This window comes from Lissotriton helveticus, chromosome 12, assembly GCF_964261635.1.
Source record: "Lissotriton helveticus chromosome 12, aLisHel1.1, whole genome shotgun sequence".
NCBI lineage: Eukaryota > Metazoa > Chordata > Amphibia > Caudata > Salamandridae > Lissotriton > Lissotriton helveticus.
This window is the reverse complement of record NC_136073.1, coordinates 26695655-26716297: the sequence shown is the minus strand read 5'-3', so window position 1 is coordinate 26716297 and position 20643 is coordinate 26695655. Positions and strand designations below refer to the sequence as shown.

The 20643-nt window shown below is 44.0% G+C and overlaps 1 protein-coding gene across 1 annotated transcript in view; it reads left to right on the top strand.

The window, feature by feature from the left end:
* The window catches only part of LOC144798519 (thialysine N-epsilon-acetyltransferase-like), a 127335-nt gene that overhangs the window by 100525 nt on the left and 6167 nt on the right, over positions 1–20643 (top strand). Inside the window, exon 5 of the mRNA XM_078669442.1 lies at positions 8909–8949. Within this exon, the coding sequence (XP_078525568.1) occupies positions 8909–8949 (41 nt within the window). The remainder of the gene's footprint in view (positions 1–8908; positions 8950–20643) is intronic.

Below are 20643 nucleotides of genomic sequence, written 5' to 3'. Positions count from 1 at the left end.
CAACTCCTTTAGTGTGCGCTGCACATTTGACAATAGCAATTTCTTTCGGTAATTGTATTGCTTCAATTAATCTCCTAATGAAAACTGCATTTTTAATTGGTGACCCTGCTGATGTCATGTATCCTCTCTGTGACCAGAGTTGTCCATAATCATGCACAACTCCATACCCATACTGACTATCAGTAATGATGGTAACTCTTATATCTTTTGATATTTCACATGCACGAATCAAAGCAATCAATTCAGCCACTTGTGCTGAACGAACTCCTTCAAGACATGATGCTTCTTCGACATCTTTAACTGTACAAACTGAATATGAAGCTTTCAAGACACCTCCTTCGGATCTTAAGCATGAGCCATCTACAAAGTAGACAAAATCCGATTCAGACAAAGGTCTGTCTTTGATGTCTTTTCTTGGTTTAGTGCAGAACTCCATGACATCTAAACATTCATGTTCTGTTTCAATGTCATCAACAATTTCAGAATCAGGCAGTAATGTAGAAGGATTCAGATTCAAACATCTTGAAATCGAAACATTATCTGCTCCTAGTATGATTTTCTCATACTTTGTCAATCTGCTACTGGTTAAATGTTGAGTCTTACCTCTTGTCAGCAATATTTCTACTGAATGAGGCACAAAAACTTTCACAGGAAATCCCATAATGATCCCTTCACTTTGTTCAAGACTAATACTTGTAGCTGCAACTGCTTTTAAGCAACCTGGTAATGCTTTTGCAATTGGATCAAGAACTGCAGAGAAGTATGCAATAGGTTTCTTTAGATTTCCATGTCTCTGAATCAACACAGATAATGCACATCCTTCTCTCTCACTGCAATACAGTTCAAAATCTTTCTCATAATTTGGCATACCTAAAGCAGGAGCTTGGCATAAGCTCTTTTTCAGGTTCTCAAAAGAATCCATCTCAGCATCATTGAGAATAATTGGATCTTTTACATCTGACTTTGTCAGTCTTTGTAGTGGTTTTGCAATTACTGAGAATCCACTTATCCATTGTCGACAATAACCAACGATTCCCAAGAACATTCTAACCTGTCTCTGTGTTCTTGGTGGTAACATTGCTTGAATCATTTTTATTCTCTCAATTGTTACTTGTCTTTTTCCCTTTGCAATTCTGTGACCAAGATATTTTACTTCTTGTTTGCAAAACTGTAGTTTTGCTGGGGACACTTTATGTCCTTCTTCTGCAAGGCGATTTAACAGAATTATTGTGTCTGTCACACAATTCTCTCTTGTCTTAGCAGCTATCAACAAATCATCAATATACTGCACTAACGTAGACCTACCAGGTAAGTCTAGGTTTTCTAATGATCTTTTTAACAGTTCATTAAAGATTGAAGGACTCTCTGTATAGCCCTGAGGGATTCTGCACCATCCGAGGGTCTTACCTTGGAATCTGAAAGCAAAGATTTCATAACTGTCTGGATGTAAAGGAACCGTAAAGAAAGCATTGCAAAGATCAATGACTGTATACCATTCAGCATCATGCGGAATTTGGTACAGAATTACTGCTGGATTTGGAACCACTGGACAACATGGAACAACAATTTGATTAACCTTTCTCAAATCCTGTACGATTCTAAATGTTCCATTTGCCTTTTTAACTCCCATAATTGGTGAATTACAAGGACTACTCTCCATTTCCTTTAATACGCCTTGTTTAATGAAATTTTCAATAATTGGTGTAATCCCTTCAATTGTTTCTGCTTTCATTTTATACTGTGGAATGTTTGGAAATTCTATTCCCTGTTTTAAAGTAATTTTTACTGGATCTATGTTTCTCATTAGACCCATTTCTTTCCCAGTAAAATCCCATATTTCAGACTTCACTGTTTCTCTGAGCTCTTCAGGCAAATCTTTCCTTTCCATTGCAGGAAACAATTTTGTTTCTTCTGCTTCCATCATCATCATTGTCATTCTGTACAAACCATCTTCCTCCATTGTTTGTAACTCAACTCCATCAGGAGAACAATATATTCGGCAATTCATTTTACATAGGATGTCTCTGCCCAAAAGATTCACTGGACTACTATTACAAACTACAAATCTGTGTTTGTCTCTGTAATTTCCAATTTCAACTGGAACTGGATCAGTTAAGTCAGTTTTAATTTGCTGATTACTTACTCCGACAACTTGGATGGTATCCCCAGAGAGAGATAGGTTTTCAATTTCCACTGATCTAACAGTAGAACGGGTAGCACCAGTGTCCACAAGAAAAGTGATGTCTACATCATTAACTTTCCCGTTTACAAAAGGACCAGACTGGTCAACCTCAAGAGTGGCTCCAACTACACACTCTTCCTCCTCTCTCGGGCACCGTCAGCAATAATCATCAGAATCACTGTCTTGACTTTCTGCTAATAAAAACTGTTGTGAAGCATTTTGCATTTGAATTCTTTGCTGCTTTTGCTGTTTTTGTGGTTTTATTACCTGTTCATTCCCCTGAAATCCCACGTTTGGATTATATTTTTGAACTCCCCCACAATTCGGAAAAGGTGGTTGTGGCAATTGATCCTGACGATTATTCACCTGTTGCTGTTGCTGTTGCTGCAACTGTCGCTGAATGTTTAATTCGTTTAAACTCTGTTGCATCTGTAGCTGTCGCTGCAGGTCAACACCATTCTGCATCTGTGGATTTAATAAGGGATTCTTTAAGTTTTTAGGAGGATGAGGACACTCGTCTCTCCAATGTCCGATTTCGCCGCAATTAAAACAAGGTAATTTTTGTTTCAACTCCTCAACCTTTGGGCTAAATTTCTTTGGGAAATTATTACCTTTAAACTTTCCTTGTATCTGGTTTGTATTTCCAGTTTGAACAAAATTAGTGTTCTTATTACCCATGCTGGCAATCTGTTGCTCAGCCACTTTCACCTGAGCCCACATCGCTTTTTCCTTGAGCTTCTTCTGTCTCACTTCTAATTCATCGCTGCAATACTTAGCTTTTCTCAGAATATCATCCACAGAAAGTGATTGCCATCCTACAATGCTATTTCTGATCATGTCTCCAATTTCAGGTTTTAGTCCATAAACAAATCTATAGACAAAATGACTCATATCCTTTTCATCTAGTTTTTCATAACCACTGTATTGTTTAAAAATTAACAGTAGTCTTTCATAAAAAGAATGAACTGATTCTTTTGTTTCCTGTTCTGTCCTTTCTATTTTAACCCAATCAACTTCTTTGGGTGGAATTTTGTTTTTCATCCAAACAATTACTTTTTCGTAAAAATCCATTACAAGTGGATTTGGAGCACCTGTTTCTTTGATTCGCTCAGGTTCTGTTTTTGGCCAACTAATTGATATTTTGCATTCTGTCCAAAGATCTGATGGAACGACAATGTCAAAGAATCCATCTAAATCAATCCACAGAACTTTTGACACTTTGATAAATCTATCCACTTGTCTGTACCACTCAACTGGTTTTTCCCTCAATTTTGGAAAATCATTTGTAAACAACAGAATGTCCTGTCTCGACCAAGGACCATGAACATATCCTCCACCTGCAATCTCTCTCATTGGAAATTGTTTTGACAATTTTTCCAATCTTTCATCTTCCTTCTTTTTCGTCCATTTTACTCTCCACTTATTGAGTTCTCCTAGCTTTTTGATGTAAACGATCAAATCTTTTATATGTAGTATTCTTCCCATTGAGTTCAAACTCTCAATGTCACTTTCTGAAAAGTCTAATCTGTAATGTTTTGCAAAATTCTTTTGTTTGCTCACATCGATTTCAAGTTCCGCTGCTAGATCCTCTAGTTGATCGTATTTGTTTTTTGTTTTCCACTGAATGCTTTTGCAAATGAACAGTAGTTCATCATCTCGATAGTAATTTAAACTATCTGGACCGATCGTTCCGATTATTAATTCTTCGATATTTGCTTTTAATTTAGCCACATCAAGTTTTGGTGTGGTTACCCTGACTTCAGGACTCCCTACATCTGATATAGCACCCATTGGTGTTTTTGGAGATAAATCCTCATTAAAGGTTAAATCAGGCATTCTCGATCTAGAAGAGTTTATTTCAGATAAGTCTGAATAAAATTTTTCAGCAACCCTTTGAATTTCTGTATTTAATGGAATAGTTAAACCTGTTTTGCTTGATTCTTTTTGGTCAAATACAGGCTGAACAGGACCAATCGTTACTGGAACTGTCACAGCTTCCATGCATTTTGTCATTCTTCTAATTAATTCTTCTTTAGATCTCAAATATTCAGTAGAATCGACATCTTCAACATTTCTTGCCTCTCTGTTATAATCTTTTGGAGCTTCTCTTGCCCTTGGAGCCATTGTAAAATGTCTACCTTCATTTCGAGCATTATCAAATTCTGGTCTTCTAGGAGTTTCAATGATTTCACAATTATTTGGATAAAGTTTAGGAGCTTCATTAATTGGAGGTGCACTCGGTGAAGTTTCAGTAGAAACCACCGGAGTAGACCATGATCTAGGAGGTCTCAAAGGCTGATTCTTTCTAGCTGTCGTATATATTTCTTCCATAACTGCATCTTCAGATTCACTTTCCATAGATTTCCCTGTAGGAGTACCCATTACCATTTCCTGAATTAAATACAATCCTTCACTCATGTTTCCCTGTCTCCACATTCGCAATCTATCTTCATGAGTTTCTCTTCTCCAAGGTGGATTTTTAGAAGGTCTTTTAATTCCACTAGCTTCTCTTTGTAACTGATACATTTCATCTTCCCACTCAACTAATGCTTCAAATTGAGTTGGTCTCGGTTTTGGAATAAGAGCATTCATTTTTTCTCGTAAATTTCTCAAAACTTTTACATTAAATGAACCATCATCAGGCCAAGTTAAAACACCGTCATTCTTAGTATAGCGTTTCCAACTATCAAACCATAAGACAGTATGATATCCATATTCACCTTCCATGTATGCTGCAGGTGTTTTATACTTATGAAGTAATTTACCACCTCGCGTTTCGATTTTCTTATCAGGCGAAAATAAATTCTTAAACTTCTGAAATAATGTTGGCTTTTTCTCAACATGTTTAAAATGATAACTCATTTTTAAGAGTTAAATCTAATTCACAAAATCGTTCGTAAAATATTTCCGGGATGTTCCGCAAAACAACCAATCCGTGCGCGAAACACACCAACAAGCCAATGACAGTCGAGCTACGTCACTTTTCAGCTCAACTAATAAAAATGGAGTTTTCCTAAAGAACCAATTAGCTTATGGACCGTCAGAGACTCAAGAGCCAATCAGAGTACAGTTGGTGACGTAGGTCACCCAATCCCAGCGCGGCTCTGTGACGTACACAGCAGCTGCGGTTTCTCGTTTCTCACTCCTGGCGCTTACCCCTCCTTCACAAAATCTTTTCACAGCGCCATTTTAAGAACACTTTTCAGTGTAAATTAATTCTTAACAATGACAATAAAGACTCATCTGTTCGTTTCACTATTTAGGATAGTTTACATACATTCAAGTATCCACACTTCGGAATAGACGGCGCTATTCACACTAAGGATAATTTTCAATTGTCAGTAGAGTAACCCTTACCCCACCCTTCTAACACGTATAATTATGAACTCGCTTTGCTCTGAACGCACCGCGAAGTGACAGTTCTAAGAGTTCCACTTGAACATAAAATACAAATCAAACTCGCACTTTCACACGGAAAATTCCCTAATTTCGAGCACACATGAAATCCGTACAGGACTCTCACCTGTTTATAGAAATCATGCACCGTTAGCAAAATAACGACGTTATCCGTACAGGGCTCTCACCTGTTTATAGATATGAAACATGTACCCGTACAGGACTCTAACCTGTTTATAGATAATCATGCACCGACGCTACTTTACCCTTCACTCAAGCTCGGATATAACTAATACTCTTATCACAGTGAGTTTTATGGAAGGCGCGTTGTCCCTATTCTCATGCTGCCCTAATTTCTTAGAAAACCCTCACTATACAAGATTCACACCTAGCCCTAAGACTGTGCTGCTCGGCGACAACACTATGGTACACGGCGATACCTCTTGTGATACTCGGCGATATCACTACAAACAGAACAGATGACTTGCGTGACTAATTTCTCGCCACACAATCTATACCGGTATAGCTTACAGATAGCACGAATAACAAACTCAACATGTGTTAAAACATCGATCCTATTTCCATACCATAACACCTTAGTAACCCTTAGCAACCAACATATTACCTTGGTTACCCTTAGCAACCATCAATTTCTGCTACCAGAGAATTGATCCAGCGGCCTATAGAAAATATATCATAAACAACGCTACCCAACTTCATAACCTATAAACAAAATTCTATACTAAATCATGGACCCATTTATAAACCAGACATATTTTGGGCCTACTGAATCAGGTGGTCGGAATAAATCTATATACACCTAATCTACAAACTATATACAATATTATACATTAGCGGAAAGAATATTGTCATTATAACACATCCTCACTATTTAAACGACCACCATTGGCGACGTGATCTAGCTAATAGTAACCTACTCTTCTGAATAATCAAGACCAGCTTGTTTGTCAAAAGTAAGATTTTATTACTAAATTATGGTATATAAATTGATAGTTTTATAAATGTAATTTATTAGCATTGAGGCAAGCATGATTGTAAAGAGACATAAGAAAAATACATTTTAAGCAAATGAATCAAAGTTTAAGTAAGTATTTAAAGGTTTAGCATTTCTAAATCCTAAGTCCCTAGCTAAGCTAAATAGATAGAAATTAAAGTAAAGTTCTTTGAGGATTCTTACGTGCTCCACGCAATGTCCGACAGCACTTCACCCTCATCGGAAAGTCAGAAAGCAGCAGCCAGCCCATCCCTAGGGGCATGACTTTTTATACCTTTCTACACTAACTAAACTACGCAAAGGAAAGTTTTCAGAAATCTTCGACGTCCCATTGGCTGAGAGTGACAAGTGACATGTCACCCACATTTCAAATCTTCCATTAAGTCACTTTTCTTAAGGACCATTGTTTATTCCGAGTGCAACCAGGAGCTTCCTAGGTTTGCAACAAATGTACAATAATGTTCTCGCTGCGTCCATTCGACTTCCGCGGATGCCAAGTTAAGGCTGACAAAATGTTCTTTTTCGACCTTGGCCACGTCCGACAGAATGATGATAGCACGTCAGTTTTTGCTTTGTGAATGCAGCTTTTGACGAACACGTTATTTCAGAATGGGCGTCTCGTGACTTTTGCAGAAGTAAATTTCAGCTTTTTGCAACCCAAGCAAACTAGGCCCAAAAGCAGGCAATTTAAGCTTTCTAGTATAAAACAAACACAAGAAAAGTATTAATGTAAGAAATAATGTAGATTCTGTATCCACCCCAGGATTTACTAATTAATTAACCCACCCGATTAGTCAAATGTTACCTGGCAAATGCAAACAAATAAAGCAGCATTTATATCTACCAGTCTTCATTAACCCATGAGACTTATGTGCACCTAGAATAGTAGAAATGACATCACACAGACAAGGAAAAGCAAAATAAGCACATGCTCTTTAAGTTTGCAGCAGTTAGTAATGACAAAAACGAAAACAATACATTATTTTGTTATTTTGCACGAACAAAAAGATGCAACAATTATGCACGTTTATGAGCACACATGTTAGTCCTCCCACGTGTAAAGTTTAATCTAAGTTGTATTAGCACGACATATCACAAATCATTAATATTATTATTCATGTTATGGAAATGTGACTTCGCGAGTTTAAACAAAATTTTGTTTTCTATCTCGCTCCATCAATGGCAGAAGAACACAGCATCTGAACCTATTACAGTCTCAGGTTGAAATACTATTGTTGTAGCTACATAATTGATTCCATATTTAGTTGTTGTACATTGTGGTTAGGTAGTGCTGCCTTTTGTCTCTGATGAGCCTTTTGAAACAATGTAGGCATACAGAAATACAAAAAAACAATAGAACCGTTCTTCAAATATGGACAAATAGGAAAGAGTAAAGCAGCTGAGGTGGTAAAAGGGGAGGTAATATCTACCTCATTCTGCGCTCACAGACACTGCCTACTAATGTGGATTTGTAGAAGGTGAGGAAAAAGGACCAAACACACAAAAGGTGATGGGAGGATGCTTACAATAAGTCTAGCCACTGGTAATCGCTCAGGGTAGCATTCCAACCCATTGCTCTTTTACTCACCACGCCACCGCAGTTTGGACCCAGCCTTATGCAGCCTTGACCCTGCTCCAATGGGAAAAGTCCAGCCTGAGCTGCAAGGTCAGATCCTGCCTGAACCGAAACACAGGCAACCCAAGACTGGTTTTGCCCTGAAAAGACCCCCCAGGCCATATAATTTATTGTCTCTACGTTCGCTACAGTGAAAGACTCCTTAGTTCCAGCTTCACCTTCACCGATGTTACTGCCTCTTGTGAGTCAAAGGTCATTGTATCACACAGTGTGGATCTATTACTTCTTTGAGATGGTCGCCATGTTGTTATTATCACGCACAGTCACACCCAATTGCTTTTATTTGTGGAAAAACAGATCATGCCCCCTAAATCCTGTTGCACTAGTGCCATATTGGCCTCAGATTGTGTAAGTCTACAAGAGCTAACTCTGTATTGATGTCTTTACTGCTGGAGGTCGCCACACAGGAAAAGGACTAGAGGGTCCTCCCCCAGGCGTTCAGTGTTCACTTAAATCCATAACCAGGTCACCATGGCCACAGCTCTCATGTAGGCCATTTGACTCACACTTTCATCGCATCATGACTTGGCCATCAGGATGCATTCTGGTCTTTGTAGTCTCTTATCTACCTCTACTCTCCAGCAGCCTACACAAGTCCAAAGCTGCCATCTCTCAGTCATACCACTAAAATTTTGCTCACATTTAATTTCCACTGAACTCTGCTCCCTTTCTTTCGCAGGCCGTGGGATCGGCAAGAAGTTTATGAAGATGGTTGCCAAGGTAAGATTTTTTGGCTTTTTTGTAAACCTTAGTTTATAGATCATCTATTAAGAAGTGGTTCTTAAATTGAAGGGGGGTAGTCTGAGAGAATTTTCTCTTATGCTCCTAAAAAATATTCTCACCAGTACGCTTAATGAGCAGGCTGCATTCCTAAATTGCATCCTCCCACCAACAAGGTAAGAGAGCTGGCTGTCTAGATAGGCCATTAGAGGGTCTACGGCCACTAGTACATTCCTTTTCAAACATTAGCTAATGTGTCTCCATGCCTCCATACAGTTCAACCTGAACAAATGTGTGAAAAATGTAATGTTTTAGAATGCACTGAACCCAATCATGGCTGCAACGATCCACAGCTACCACTCTCGAGCACAGAAGGGAGCCACTCATAAGCACAATGGGGCAGATTTATGTCGGACTTGCGCCATATTTACGCCGCCGTTGCGTCACGCAATGGCGGCGTAAACGTGGTGCATCCCTGCGACCGATTTACAACGTGACGCATCTAGGCAGATGCGTCACGTTGTAAAGCCCTGCACCACATGTGGGCATTCCGGCGCAGGGTGGGCGTTCAGGGGCAGGTGCGCCTCGCAAATGTGCCTGCGTGAAATCTACAAGATTTCACGCAGGCACTTGTGTGACGCTGCTACGTCAATTCCTACTGACGCAGCACGTTAAGTATAGGGCACACCCCAGCTTTCCTGGAGTCACGTTGCGCTTGCAACGCGACTCCAGCGATGCACCGCCCTTACGTCACGAGATGCGTCACGTATCTGCCTACCCTTGCGCCACGGCGCGCCGCATTGTAAATGCGGCGCAACCGCCGTGACGCAAGGGTAGTTTTGCGTGACACATTTGTTCTGGCGCATCCCTGCTGATTTGCAGAGATGCGCCAGAACTCAGAAATATGCCCCAATGTTTCTGGGACTGTCTGGGACACAGTCAGGGACTTGGGCAAGGACTGGTGACTGGGTAGAAAATAAGGAGCACAGCACTACCCAGGATCACACAGGAAGTCAGAGGAGAAAAGGGATCCAAAGAGGAAGCCTGCACAAAGGAACAAGGTAGCCAGAACTCAGCAAGGATAGGCACTCAGGGTGGGATTTGGCATTCAGAATAACTACACCGAGGATGGAAGTGCAATATATATATATATATATATATATATATATATATATATATATATATATATATATATAACATCATTAACCATAAAGGGAATGTGGAGTAAAGCAATCAGGAGCTCCACACGGTTAGAATAAAGCTCAGTAAGTTCCAGAATTGCTGTTACAGATACTGACTGTAAATACTCACATTTAGGAGATAGAAGGAAAAGGCAGGGTCTGTGGAGCTGATACCTATGGTGATGTTATAAATGTAACTCAAAAACAATACTTACAGTGAACAAGAAACACCACAGATCCTGGCAATCAGACAGGAACACGCAAGGCAGTAACAGCAAGAGGGTAGAACTGAACACAAGCACGATAAACAAGGAGCTAGCAAGGAGGAGTGCTTAACAGGAAAGGAAGGAAATCACAGGGAACATTTAGTAGAAAGCAAGTAACAAACATACAAGGCAACAGAAGCAAGAGAGCAGAATAGGAAGATAGCAAACTAGGAACTGGAACCAAGGAAATGAGAAGAAAGATAGGGATTGGAAAAGGACATACAGAAGGGGAGGCTACAAGGGTATACTAGAATAGTGCTGGATCAGGAGTCAAGAAAACAAAGTAGCACTAAAGGTAGTGCTGGTGCAGGAACAAGAGTTGAGCAAAAGCTCAAGAGTGAAGGTAGCACTGCAGGTAGTGTTAATTCAGGAACAAGGAATTACTAAAGCCCAGAAACAAGAATAATGAATGCTAAGGCTCAGGAGTCAAGCTAACACTGCAAGCAGTAGTAACTCAGGAACAAGGAAGACAGCAGCAGCTCAGGAACAAGGAATAACTAAAGTTCAGGAAACACTAGAAACCAGGATATCAAAAGCTCAGGAAACACTGGAAACAAGGGTCGTCTCACAGGTACACAGCTACAATGACCAACCCTGGACTGGAAGGAACTGGGGCTTAAAAGAGCTCACTGTACTTACATGCATCAGGTGTGAGCAGGCTAGCAGCAGCCAGCCACAGGTGAGTTGGATTCCTCCAGCCATCCTTGACCTGCGGGGCTGGAGACGAAGCAATGAGCAGGGACTTCTAGGTAATAGTTTCAGAAATGAGAAAGCTATCTTCAAGCATGAGCAGGCTGGCTTCCAGAAAGCCCGGCATGGATTGGGAATGGGTGGCCATTTCCAAGTAGAGGCCAAAGGGCTGGAAGTCAGTATGTGCGTGAAGGGGAGGGTCTGGAAGCTTTTAGTAATAGTGGAAAGTCCCACAAATCGGCCCCCTGGTGGTGGGCATGAGAGCACAGGGAGGGAATCGTGACACAATGATGCTTTAGAAGTCAACCTACCACCAACTAAAGCTAGTTTTCAATGTCCTTCATGCAGATTTAGTTTTTAAAGACTCTATTAAGAGGTATGTTACCTATTGTGCATTGATTTAAGCCCCCCCCCCCAACACTAGGCAGCACAGCTCCAGGATGGGCTCCTGCACTTATTTTCAATCTTTATATTTTCCCTACAAATTGATTAATGTCTCCAGCAATAGGTGCAACTGATTCTTAGAAATTCTAGCTGTAAGAAAATCACATCTAGAGCAAGTGCTCAATATTTGATTAATCTCCAGATACTGCTGGCACTACCAGTTGGTTTTTGCTTCCAAATTAGAGATATATGTAGCAGCATGCTTTAAAGTTATCACTAGGTCACATGTCCTGGTCTTGCAGTAGGGTTGCATCTTTTTTGACGATGGGATTGAATACAGCTGATATGGTGGTTGGATCTAATGTACCCAGTGCTTCAAAATTAAGAGGTTTCTGTTTGCTTCTAACCTTTTTAAAATTGGGGCATATTCAACGATGCTGGATATCTCGTAGTTTTCTGATAGTCAAGAAACTAATTTTAAAAGTACAGAAATCTAAACCATCTCCATTGATAGATGGCTGGATTTAATTTTTCCTGTTAGTATCAAGAATATAAATGAATTATGCATCTTAGAAATAACAAGGAAGATTCATTCATTGAAACTTGGAATGATTTGTGCAATTTATATTCTTAGTCTAAAAATGTGTCTCCCTTCCCCTTTCCTCAATCTATTATGTCATGTTCTTCAGCTTTCAATGTGAAATCTACTTATTCTGTAAAGAGAGTTATTTAGGAGTACTATATCAATTTATATAAGGGCTAAAGTACCCCCTGCTGTACATTATAGGATAATGCAAGCCACTAAGCAGTTCTTCAACCGTATAGAGGAACGAGGCTGGAGGCCAAGTTTTTTCTTAAGGTCATAGAACTAAGAGGTGACTTGCATTATGCTTATCATGTACGGCTGGGTACCATATCTCATATAATACATGGTCACACCACCACCTTTCCCACAAACCACTTAAACGCTTGGTGCATTGCTCATTCAGAAAGAGAGGGCATGTTTGCAAACATTAAGAATAAAAATAGAACCTCTGGTGCCAAATTTAACACATTAATTATCTGTTAGATATTTGTTGCAAAAAGATTTTAGAAACAGTGCAATACAAGTCAGTTTAAAAAAAAAAAAGCGGCAGTAACTCGGAATGTGTAGAAACATGCAACAGGACTTTTCTATAATTATCTAAGGAATGCAAAAAAGAATTATGTTCTTTCTGCTTGTCACTGTAAGCTAGAAAAATAGAGCAGTAGATAGAAAAGCAACTTTTCATTTTCGTTGCTTTAAACAGCTGCTTCGTGAGCTGCTCTGCCTTTCACCTCAGCTGCTGGCTCTGGCAGCAGGCATTCTTATGTCAGAACCCGACTAAAATAACTTATTATGGTTGAGATATGGTGTCTTTTCTTTATAATCGGCGACTGAGTGCATCATTAGGCTCAAATTATAAAGAAATTAGAGATGTGCATTTATACCGTGGTTGCAGAATCTAATGTATTTTAACAACATAATAGATTGTTTGCTTGTGGTAATCCACATTGACTTACTTTGCATCACTGATATACAGTAATAATATGTTCGAGGCATGTGGGCTGCTAAATTCATATCTTTTGCATTAGATCGCCGCCTAGTGTTGGGTCCGGATGATCGCACATTGTTGTCCTGGAAGAGTCTTCGAAGTATCCTGAGATAGGTGGCTCCTCCCCTGGACTACAGTGCGCATGGGCATCGGCTCCATCCCCAGATTGTTTTTTTCCGCCATTGGGTTCGGATGCGGTCTCGACGTCTCTCTGTCGGAACCGAGAAAACTAGCTTTTTTCAGGCCAAAAGGCCTTAGATTCATTGCGACGGTATTGTTTGCGTACGGTCTCGAGTTCTTCCGTCTCTTTGAGTCGGAATCTACGGAGTCGTATCACTCTTCGGACATCGAGGCCTTCTCATCGCAACACGACCGCAACTTCTTAGCATGGAGCGGAGCCCGTTTAAATACTGTCCCCTCTGTGGGTCAAAATACCCACATATCGATGTGCACCCGGTCTGTAACAAGTGCCTCTCGCCGGACCACAACGAGGACAACTGCATGGCCTGCGCAAGATTCAGGTAAAAAAAGACACTCAAACTTCGGCGCGCGGTGCGCCTTGAGGCCAGACAAGTGGCCCCGGATCCAGAAAACATCTTCGGCGACCAAGGAGAGGAGGGCCAGAGCCATCATCTTCAAATCTCACCGCCCGCGACGGACATCGAGGCGGATCCGGAAGACGACGACGGAGTCGTGGGTCAAGGCCTTGAATACGTCGACGAGGTAGGGGACGTCGAAGAAGTTTATGGGGCCGCGGAAGATAGCTCAGGGGATGAGCTATGCCCCGAAGGTTACACGGATCAGGCTCGGGTCACGGGATCGCCAGTCGGCCTTACCCAAGACCCCGCACCGCAAGCCACGGCCCCGCCTTCAGGCCCGGCCACGGACATACTTGCTGCGCAGCCCGTATCGAAACCGAAAATGAAACAAACGGTATCGACTACACCTAAAATGGCCGACCCGAAACCGAAACTTACGGACTCAAGCGTCCCTAAAATGGCGGCCGCTCCACCAAAAACACCAAAGCCTGCTGCCTCATCGACTCCGTCGGCCTCCGGTCCACAGAAGTCGAAGAAAACTGTCGATTCGACAGTGTCGAAATCGTCGGCGGAGGAGGTTTCCTCTAAGAAGGGAGTTCGGCACGGGTCGACCGGTGCAACGCCGTCTAAGCCCGCCAAAGTCAGCGACAAGACTCCGGTGCCGACTGTAAAATCACACGGATCGAAAGCGGAAAGCTCAACACATCGGTCCAAGGACTCTGTGTCCACGGCTGCAGCATCAACGTCTAAGACTCAAAAGGGCCAACAAGACGTCGGATCCGAAGGCAGGGTGAAGGCCTCCTCGGCGGCGCCAAGTGACGCTATAAGTAACGCGTCCCCCATCGTCTCTTCACTACAGAGAATTCGGGACAAGGCCTCTGCAACGCCGGCTCCGACGCCGTCGCACCAGAAGCCGATGGACTTGCCGGCAAAGCCTGCTGGTAAACTTCTCTTCCTTCTGCCGCCAAAGGAGGCACCAAAGGCCTTTACGCCAAAGACGGCGCCAAAGACGTCGGAATCATCAACGTCTGGAGCACTTTCCGGTCGACTACTCGACTCAGGAGAAGATTCTGAGCGTTTTATCGACGCAGACACGGGCAAATTGACCCTTTACAAAAGAAAGATCACTTCACAGCCAGTGGACTCTTATGTTATCCCACTGAAGAAGAAACGGCTTGCTCAGGACGCTTCAGCCCTGATAGAACCTATACAGCCTCCTCCTAGAAGGAGCCCAACACCTTCCCCTGAACACTCTGAGGGTGAGGGATATGGAGAAGATGACCAATACACTTTCCCCATCAATGAACCCGATGCACAGCAAGATTCCTATGACGACATAGGTGACCAAGATACCCAAAATGTGGGGCAGGACCCACAGCCTTTCATTGCACGTGCATCCCCAACAGAAGATTCTGCAGGATTTCATGCACTCATTGAACGGGCAGCTGCTAATCATGATGTGGACATGCATGCTGACCCAGTTGAAGAAGACTTTCTATTTGACACTTTTTCAGTGTCTGAAAGGACAGTAAAGACACTGCCTATGCTCAAAGGGGTCCTTAAGCATGCTGCGGACATCTTTAAAGAACCTACCAGGGCGAGGGTGGTCAATCCACGCATCGAAAAGAAGTACAGACCAGCACCTGCAGACCCTGCATACATTCAGGGACAGTTGCCACTTGACTCCCTTGTGGTTGCAAATGCCCGCAAAAGGGCGAACTCCCAAACAACGGGTGAAGCTCCTCCCCCGGACAAGGAGTCAAAAGTGCTAGAGGCAGGGGGCAAAAGGGTAGCTGCGCAGGCTGCCAATTTCTGGCGTATTGCAAATACACAGGCACTATTGGCACGTTATGATAGGGCGCATTACGACACCCTAGAGCAAGTTTTACAACACCTGCCTCCGCAGTTTCAAGAAGCTACCAAACTGCTTATAGAAGAGGGCAAACTAATCTCCAATGCAGCCATAAAGTGTGCACTTGATGCCGCAGACACAGCAGCTAGGGCTATTAACACTAGCGTTATGCTGAGACGACAAGCGTGGCTCCGCATATCGGGGTTTAAACCGGACATTCAGACAACCATACTCAATCAGCCAGTCAATCCTGATAGACTGTTTGGTCCTGATGTTGACACCACCCTCGAAAAGATTAAGAAAGACAACGAAACAGCTAAGTCTATGGGGGCCCTACAATCACAACAGTTCCGGGGCAACACTTTTCGTCGCTCAGGTGCGCGTGGAGTCACCAGAGGACAGATGGGTCAACAGTCGCAGTTCTCTAGAGGTGGAGCACAGTCCTCGTACCCCAAGCAGAACAAAGGGGGTAATCGAGGAAACAACACCAGAGGACGTGGCAGAGGAATGAATATGCTACTTACCAGTATGCATCTGTTCTTGGCATGTAGGGCTGCTAACATTCATATCTTAGCATTAGATCGCCGCCTAGTGTTGGGTCCGGATGATCGCACATTGTTGTCCTGGAAGAGTCTTCGAAGTATCCTGAGATGGGTGGCTCCTCCCCTGGACTACAGTGCGCATGGGCATCGGCTCCATCCCCAGATTGTTTTTCGCCATTGTGGCAGAAGATGGAGTGAAAAGTGTAAAGGATGTCCATGCTAATGAATAAATACAATAGTATATCTGCAGCTGCGACAGGCACCGGGGAGGAGGGCGGGCGATATGAATGTTAGCAGCCCTACATGCCAAGAACAGATGCATACTGGTAAGTAGCATATTCAGTTCGAGGCATGTGGGCTGCTAAATTCATATCTTAGCATAGAATACATAGCAGTCCCTCCATCAGCGGCGGTTGCCTGTGCCAGCTGCAGAAACCTGAAAAAGTGTTTTGAGAACAGCCTGTCCTACAGCAGCTTGCTGCTTGGAATGTACATCAACACAGTAGTGTTTTGTAAAAGTATGTGGTGTAACCCACGTGGCTGCTCTGCAAATATCCTCTAAAGGAATGTTCCCTAGGAAAGCCATGGATGCCCCCAATTTGCGTGTGGAGTGCGCCCTTGGGGGTATCGTTAAAGTGCGCTTGGCCTTTTGATAACATATCTGGATGCACTTAACAATCCACCTGGCTATTCCTGCTTTGGAAATAGGGTTGCCTTTGTGTTGTGGTGCGAAGGCAACAAAGAGTTGTTTTGTCTTTCTAAAGGGTTGTGTCCTGTCTATGTAGTACATCAACGCCCTCCGTACATCTAAGGTATGGAGCATTCTTTCCGCCACCGTTTGTGGGTTTTGAAAGAATGCTGGCAAGTCAATAGTTTGGTTGAGATGAAACTGTGACACCACCTTCGGAAGGAATTTGGGGTTAGTGCGTAGCACTACCCTATTTGGATGAATCTGAATGAATGGCTCTTGGATTGTGAGCGCTTGTAGCTCACTAACACGCCTCAGTGACGTAATAGCTATTAGGAAAGCCACTTTCCACGTTAGGAACTGGAGTTCACACGAGTGCAGTGGCTCAAAAGGTGGTCCCATCAGTCTGGTGAGGACCACATTGAGGTTCCACACCGGAGCTGGTGGTGTTCTTGGGGGAATGACTCGTTTCAGGCCTTCAAGAAAGGCTTTAATGGCAGGCACTCTGAAGACAGAGAGGTGCTGCCTGTTCTGAAGGTAAGCCGCTATGGCGGATAGATGTATCCGAATGGAAGTGTACGCTAGATTGCACTTGTAAAGATGCAACAGATAGCAAATGATGTCAGGGATAGATGCATCTAGCGGGTTGATGTCATTGGCAGTACAGTAAATGACAAAACGCTTCCATTTCGCAGCATAGCATGCTCTGGTAGTTGGCTTCCTTGCCTCCTTGATGATGTCCATGCATTCTGGAGGTAGGTTAAGGTATCCAAACTCTAGGACTTCAGGAGCCAGATCGCCAGGTTGAGCTGTTGCGGATCTGGATGCTGAATTTCTCCATGGTTCTGCGTTAAAAGACTGGGCGTGAGGCGCAGTCTTTGATGCGGCACCACTGATAGTTCGAGGAACGTGGTGTACCATGCTTGGCGCGCCCACGTTGGAGCAACTAGGATGAGAGTCATCGCGTGCTGCCTTAGCTTTCTTGCGACCAGCGGTATCAGAGGGGCTGGCGGAAAAGCGTACGCAAATTTGCCTGACCAGTTCATCCATATCGCATTCCCCTGCGACTGTGGGTGAGGGAACCTGGCGGCAAAGTGTTGGCATTTTGCGTTTTCTTTTGTGGCAAACAGGTCTATCTCCGGATGACCCCACTGCTGGAAGTACGGGTGGAGGACAGATGGGTGTATCTCCCACTCGTGCATTTGATGGCTGTACCTGCTGAGCAGATCCGCCATCTGGTTGTCCTTCCCTGGGAGGTGTTCTGCCAGGAGGAAAATGTTCCTCTGAATGGCCCACTTCCACATGCTCTGAGCCAGATGAGACAGCTGTGGCGAGTGGGTGCCTCCCTGCTTTTGAATGTAGTACATCGCGGTCATGTTGTCCGTCCGGACTAACACTACCTTGTTGCACAGATGTACAATGAAGGACTTGATCGCCATGAAGATTGCCATCAGTTACAGATAGTTGATGTGCATCTTTTGTTGCTGCGTCGTCCATAGTCCCTGCACTGTGTAATTGAGCAGATGAGCTCCCCATCCCTGGAGAGATGCGTCCGTTGTCAGGGTAATCTGCGGCACAGGCTCTTGGAACAGTCGGCCCTTGCAAAGGTTGTGTGGAGTCCACCAATGCAGAGAGTCGTATGCCCGACTGGTAACCAACACTAGGTCTGTCAATTGCCCTTGAGCCTGTGTCCACTGATTCGCTAAGCACTCCTGGAGCGGGCGCATATGTAACCGTGCGTGAGGGACTATGAAGATGCAGGAGGCCATCATGCCTATCAACTGCATGAACACTCTCGCTGGAAGCGAGTGTTGTGGTCTGAACTTTTGGATTAGAGACTGCATGCTGTCTATCCTGACTTGGTTTGGCTGAGCCATGGCCGTCAGGGTGTTGATCGTCGCACCTAGGAACTGCCGGACATGTGCTGGTTGTAGATGCGACTTTGGGTAGTTCAGCGAGAAACCCAGATTGTGAAGAAGGTGAATTGTAGCCGACATGTCCGCGGCGCACTGTTGCTCCGACTTGGCTTGCACGAGCCAGTCGTCTAGGTAGGGGTAGACATGGATGTTCTGCCTCCTGAGGTGCGCTGCTACTGTCGCCAGACACTTGGTAAACACCCTTGGGGCTGTGGTGACTCCGAAGGGTAGCACCTTGAACTGGTAATGCTTGCCTTGAATAGTGAACCTGAGGTATTTCCTGTGGGACGGGTGTAGTGGAATGTGGAAATAAGCATCCTTGAGATCTAAGGTTGCTAAGAAGTCCCCTTGGTTCAGCAAGGGAAGAATCTGTTGGAGAGTGAGCATGTGGAAATGTTCTGATAGTATGTACAGGTTGAGGGGACGTAGATCTAGAATGGGTCTGAGAGATCCGTCCTTCTTCGGAATAAGGAAGTACAGGGAATACACCCCTGTACCTTCTTCTCCCACCGGCACGAGCTCGATTGCGCCTTTTTGCAGCATCACCACTACCTCCTGCTGCAATAAGAGCAAGTGCTCTGCGGACATAGGTCTTTGCCTTGGCGGGATGTTGGGTGGAGTGGATTTCAACTCTAGGCAATAACCATACTGGATTAGTTGTCGCACCCACCTGTCTGTGGTGATGTTTTTCCAGACGGGCAGGAACTGCTGCAGTCTCCCCCCGACGGGTGTTAAGTGGTCGGGGGGCAGTGACAGAGAGTCACTGTTTGCTTGGGGTAGAGGAGCGGGAGCTGTTGTTTCCTCTGCCGCGACCTCTGGTGCTGTTGTTTCTGTAACCTCCCTTGTTCTGTTTCGTGAACGAGGATTGTGCTCCACCTTTTGAGAACTGAGATTGTTGACCCATTTGTCCTCTGGTGACTCCACGTGCACCTGAGCGACGAAAATTGCTGCCACGAAACTGTTGTGACTGTAGGGCCCCCATGGACTTAGCAGTCTCTGTGTCCTTTTTTATTTTCTCTAGGGTGGTGTCAACATCTGGACCAAACAGACTATCAGGATTGACTGGCTGATTAAGAATGGTTGTCTGAATATCCTGTTTAAACCCTGAGATGCGTAGCCACGCCTGTCGTCTCAGCATAACGCTAGTGTTGATAGCTCTAGCAGCTGTGTCTGCTGCGTCAAGGGCACACTTGATAGCTGCGTTTGAGATTAGCTTCCCTTCCTCAATAAGCAGTTTAGTGCCCTCTTGGAACTGTGGAGGCAGGTGTTGTATAATCTGTTCTAGGGTGTCGTAGTGCGCCCTATCGTAACGCGCTAAGAGTGCCTGTGTATTGGCAATGCGCCAAAAGTTTGATGCCTGCGCAGCTACTCTTTTGCCCCCTGCCTCTAGCACTTTAGACTCCTTATCCGGGGGAGGAGCTTCACCCGTGGTTTGGGAGTTGGCACGTTTCCTGGCATTGGCGACCACAAGAGAGTCCAGTGGCAACTGTCCCCGAATGTATGCGGGGTCTGCAGGTGCAGGTCTGTACTTTTTTTCAATACGTGGATTGACCACTCTTGCTCTTGTAGGCTCCTTAAATATGTCCCCAGCATGCTTGAGGACTCCTTTAAGCATAGGCAGAGTCTTTACTGTCCTTTCAGAGACTGAAAATGTGTCGAAAAGGAAGTCTTCCTCAACCGGGTCAGCATGCATGTCCACATCATGATTGGCTGCTGCCCTTTCGAGTAGTGCATGAAAACCTGCTGAATCCTCAGTTGGGGATGCACGTGCATTAAAGAGCTGCGGGTCCTGCCCCACACTTTGGGCGCTTTGGTCACCAGTGTCATCATATGAATCCTGTTGTGCATCAGGTTCATTGATAGGGAAATTGTATTGCTCGTCCTCATCATACCCCTCACCCGCAGAGTGTTCTGGTGAGGGAGTAGGGCTCCGTCTCGGAGGAGGCTGGATAGGTTCCATGAGGCCTGAAGCATCAAGGGGCACCTTCTTCTTCTTCAGTGGGATGACATATGAGTCCACTGACTCCGAAGTGATTTTCCTCTTATAGAGGGTCAGTTTTCC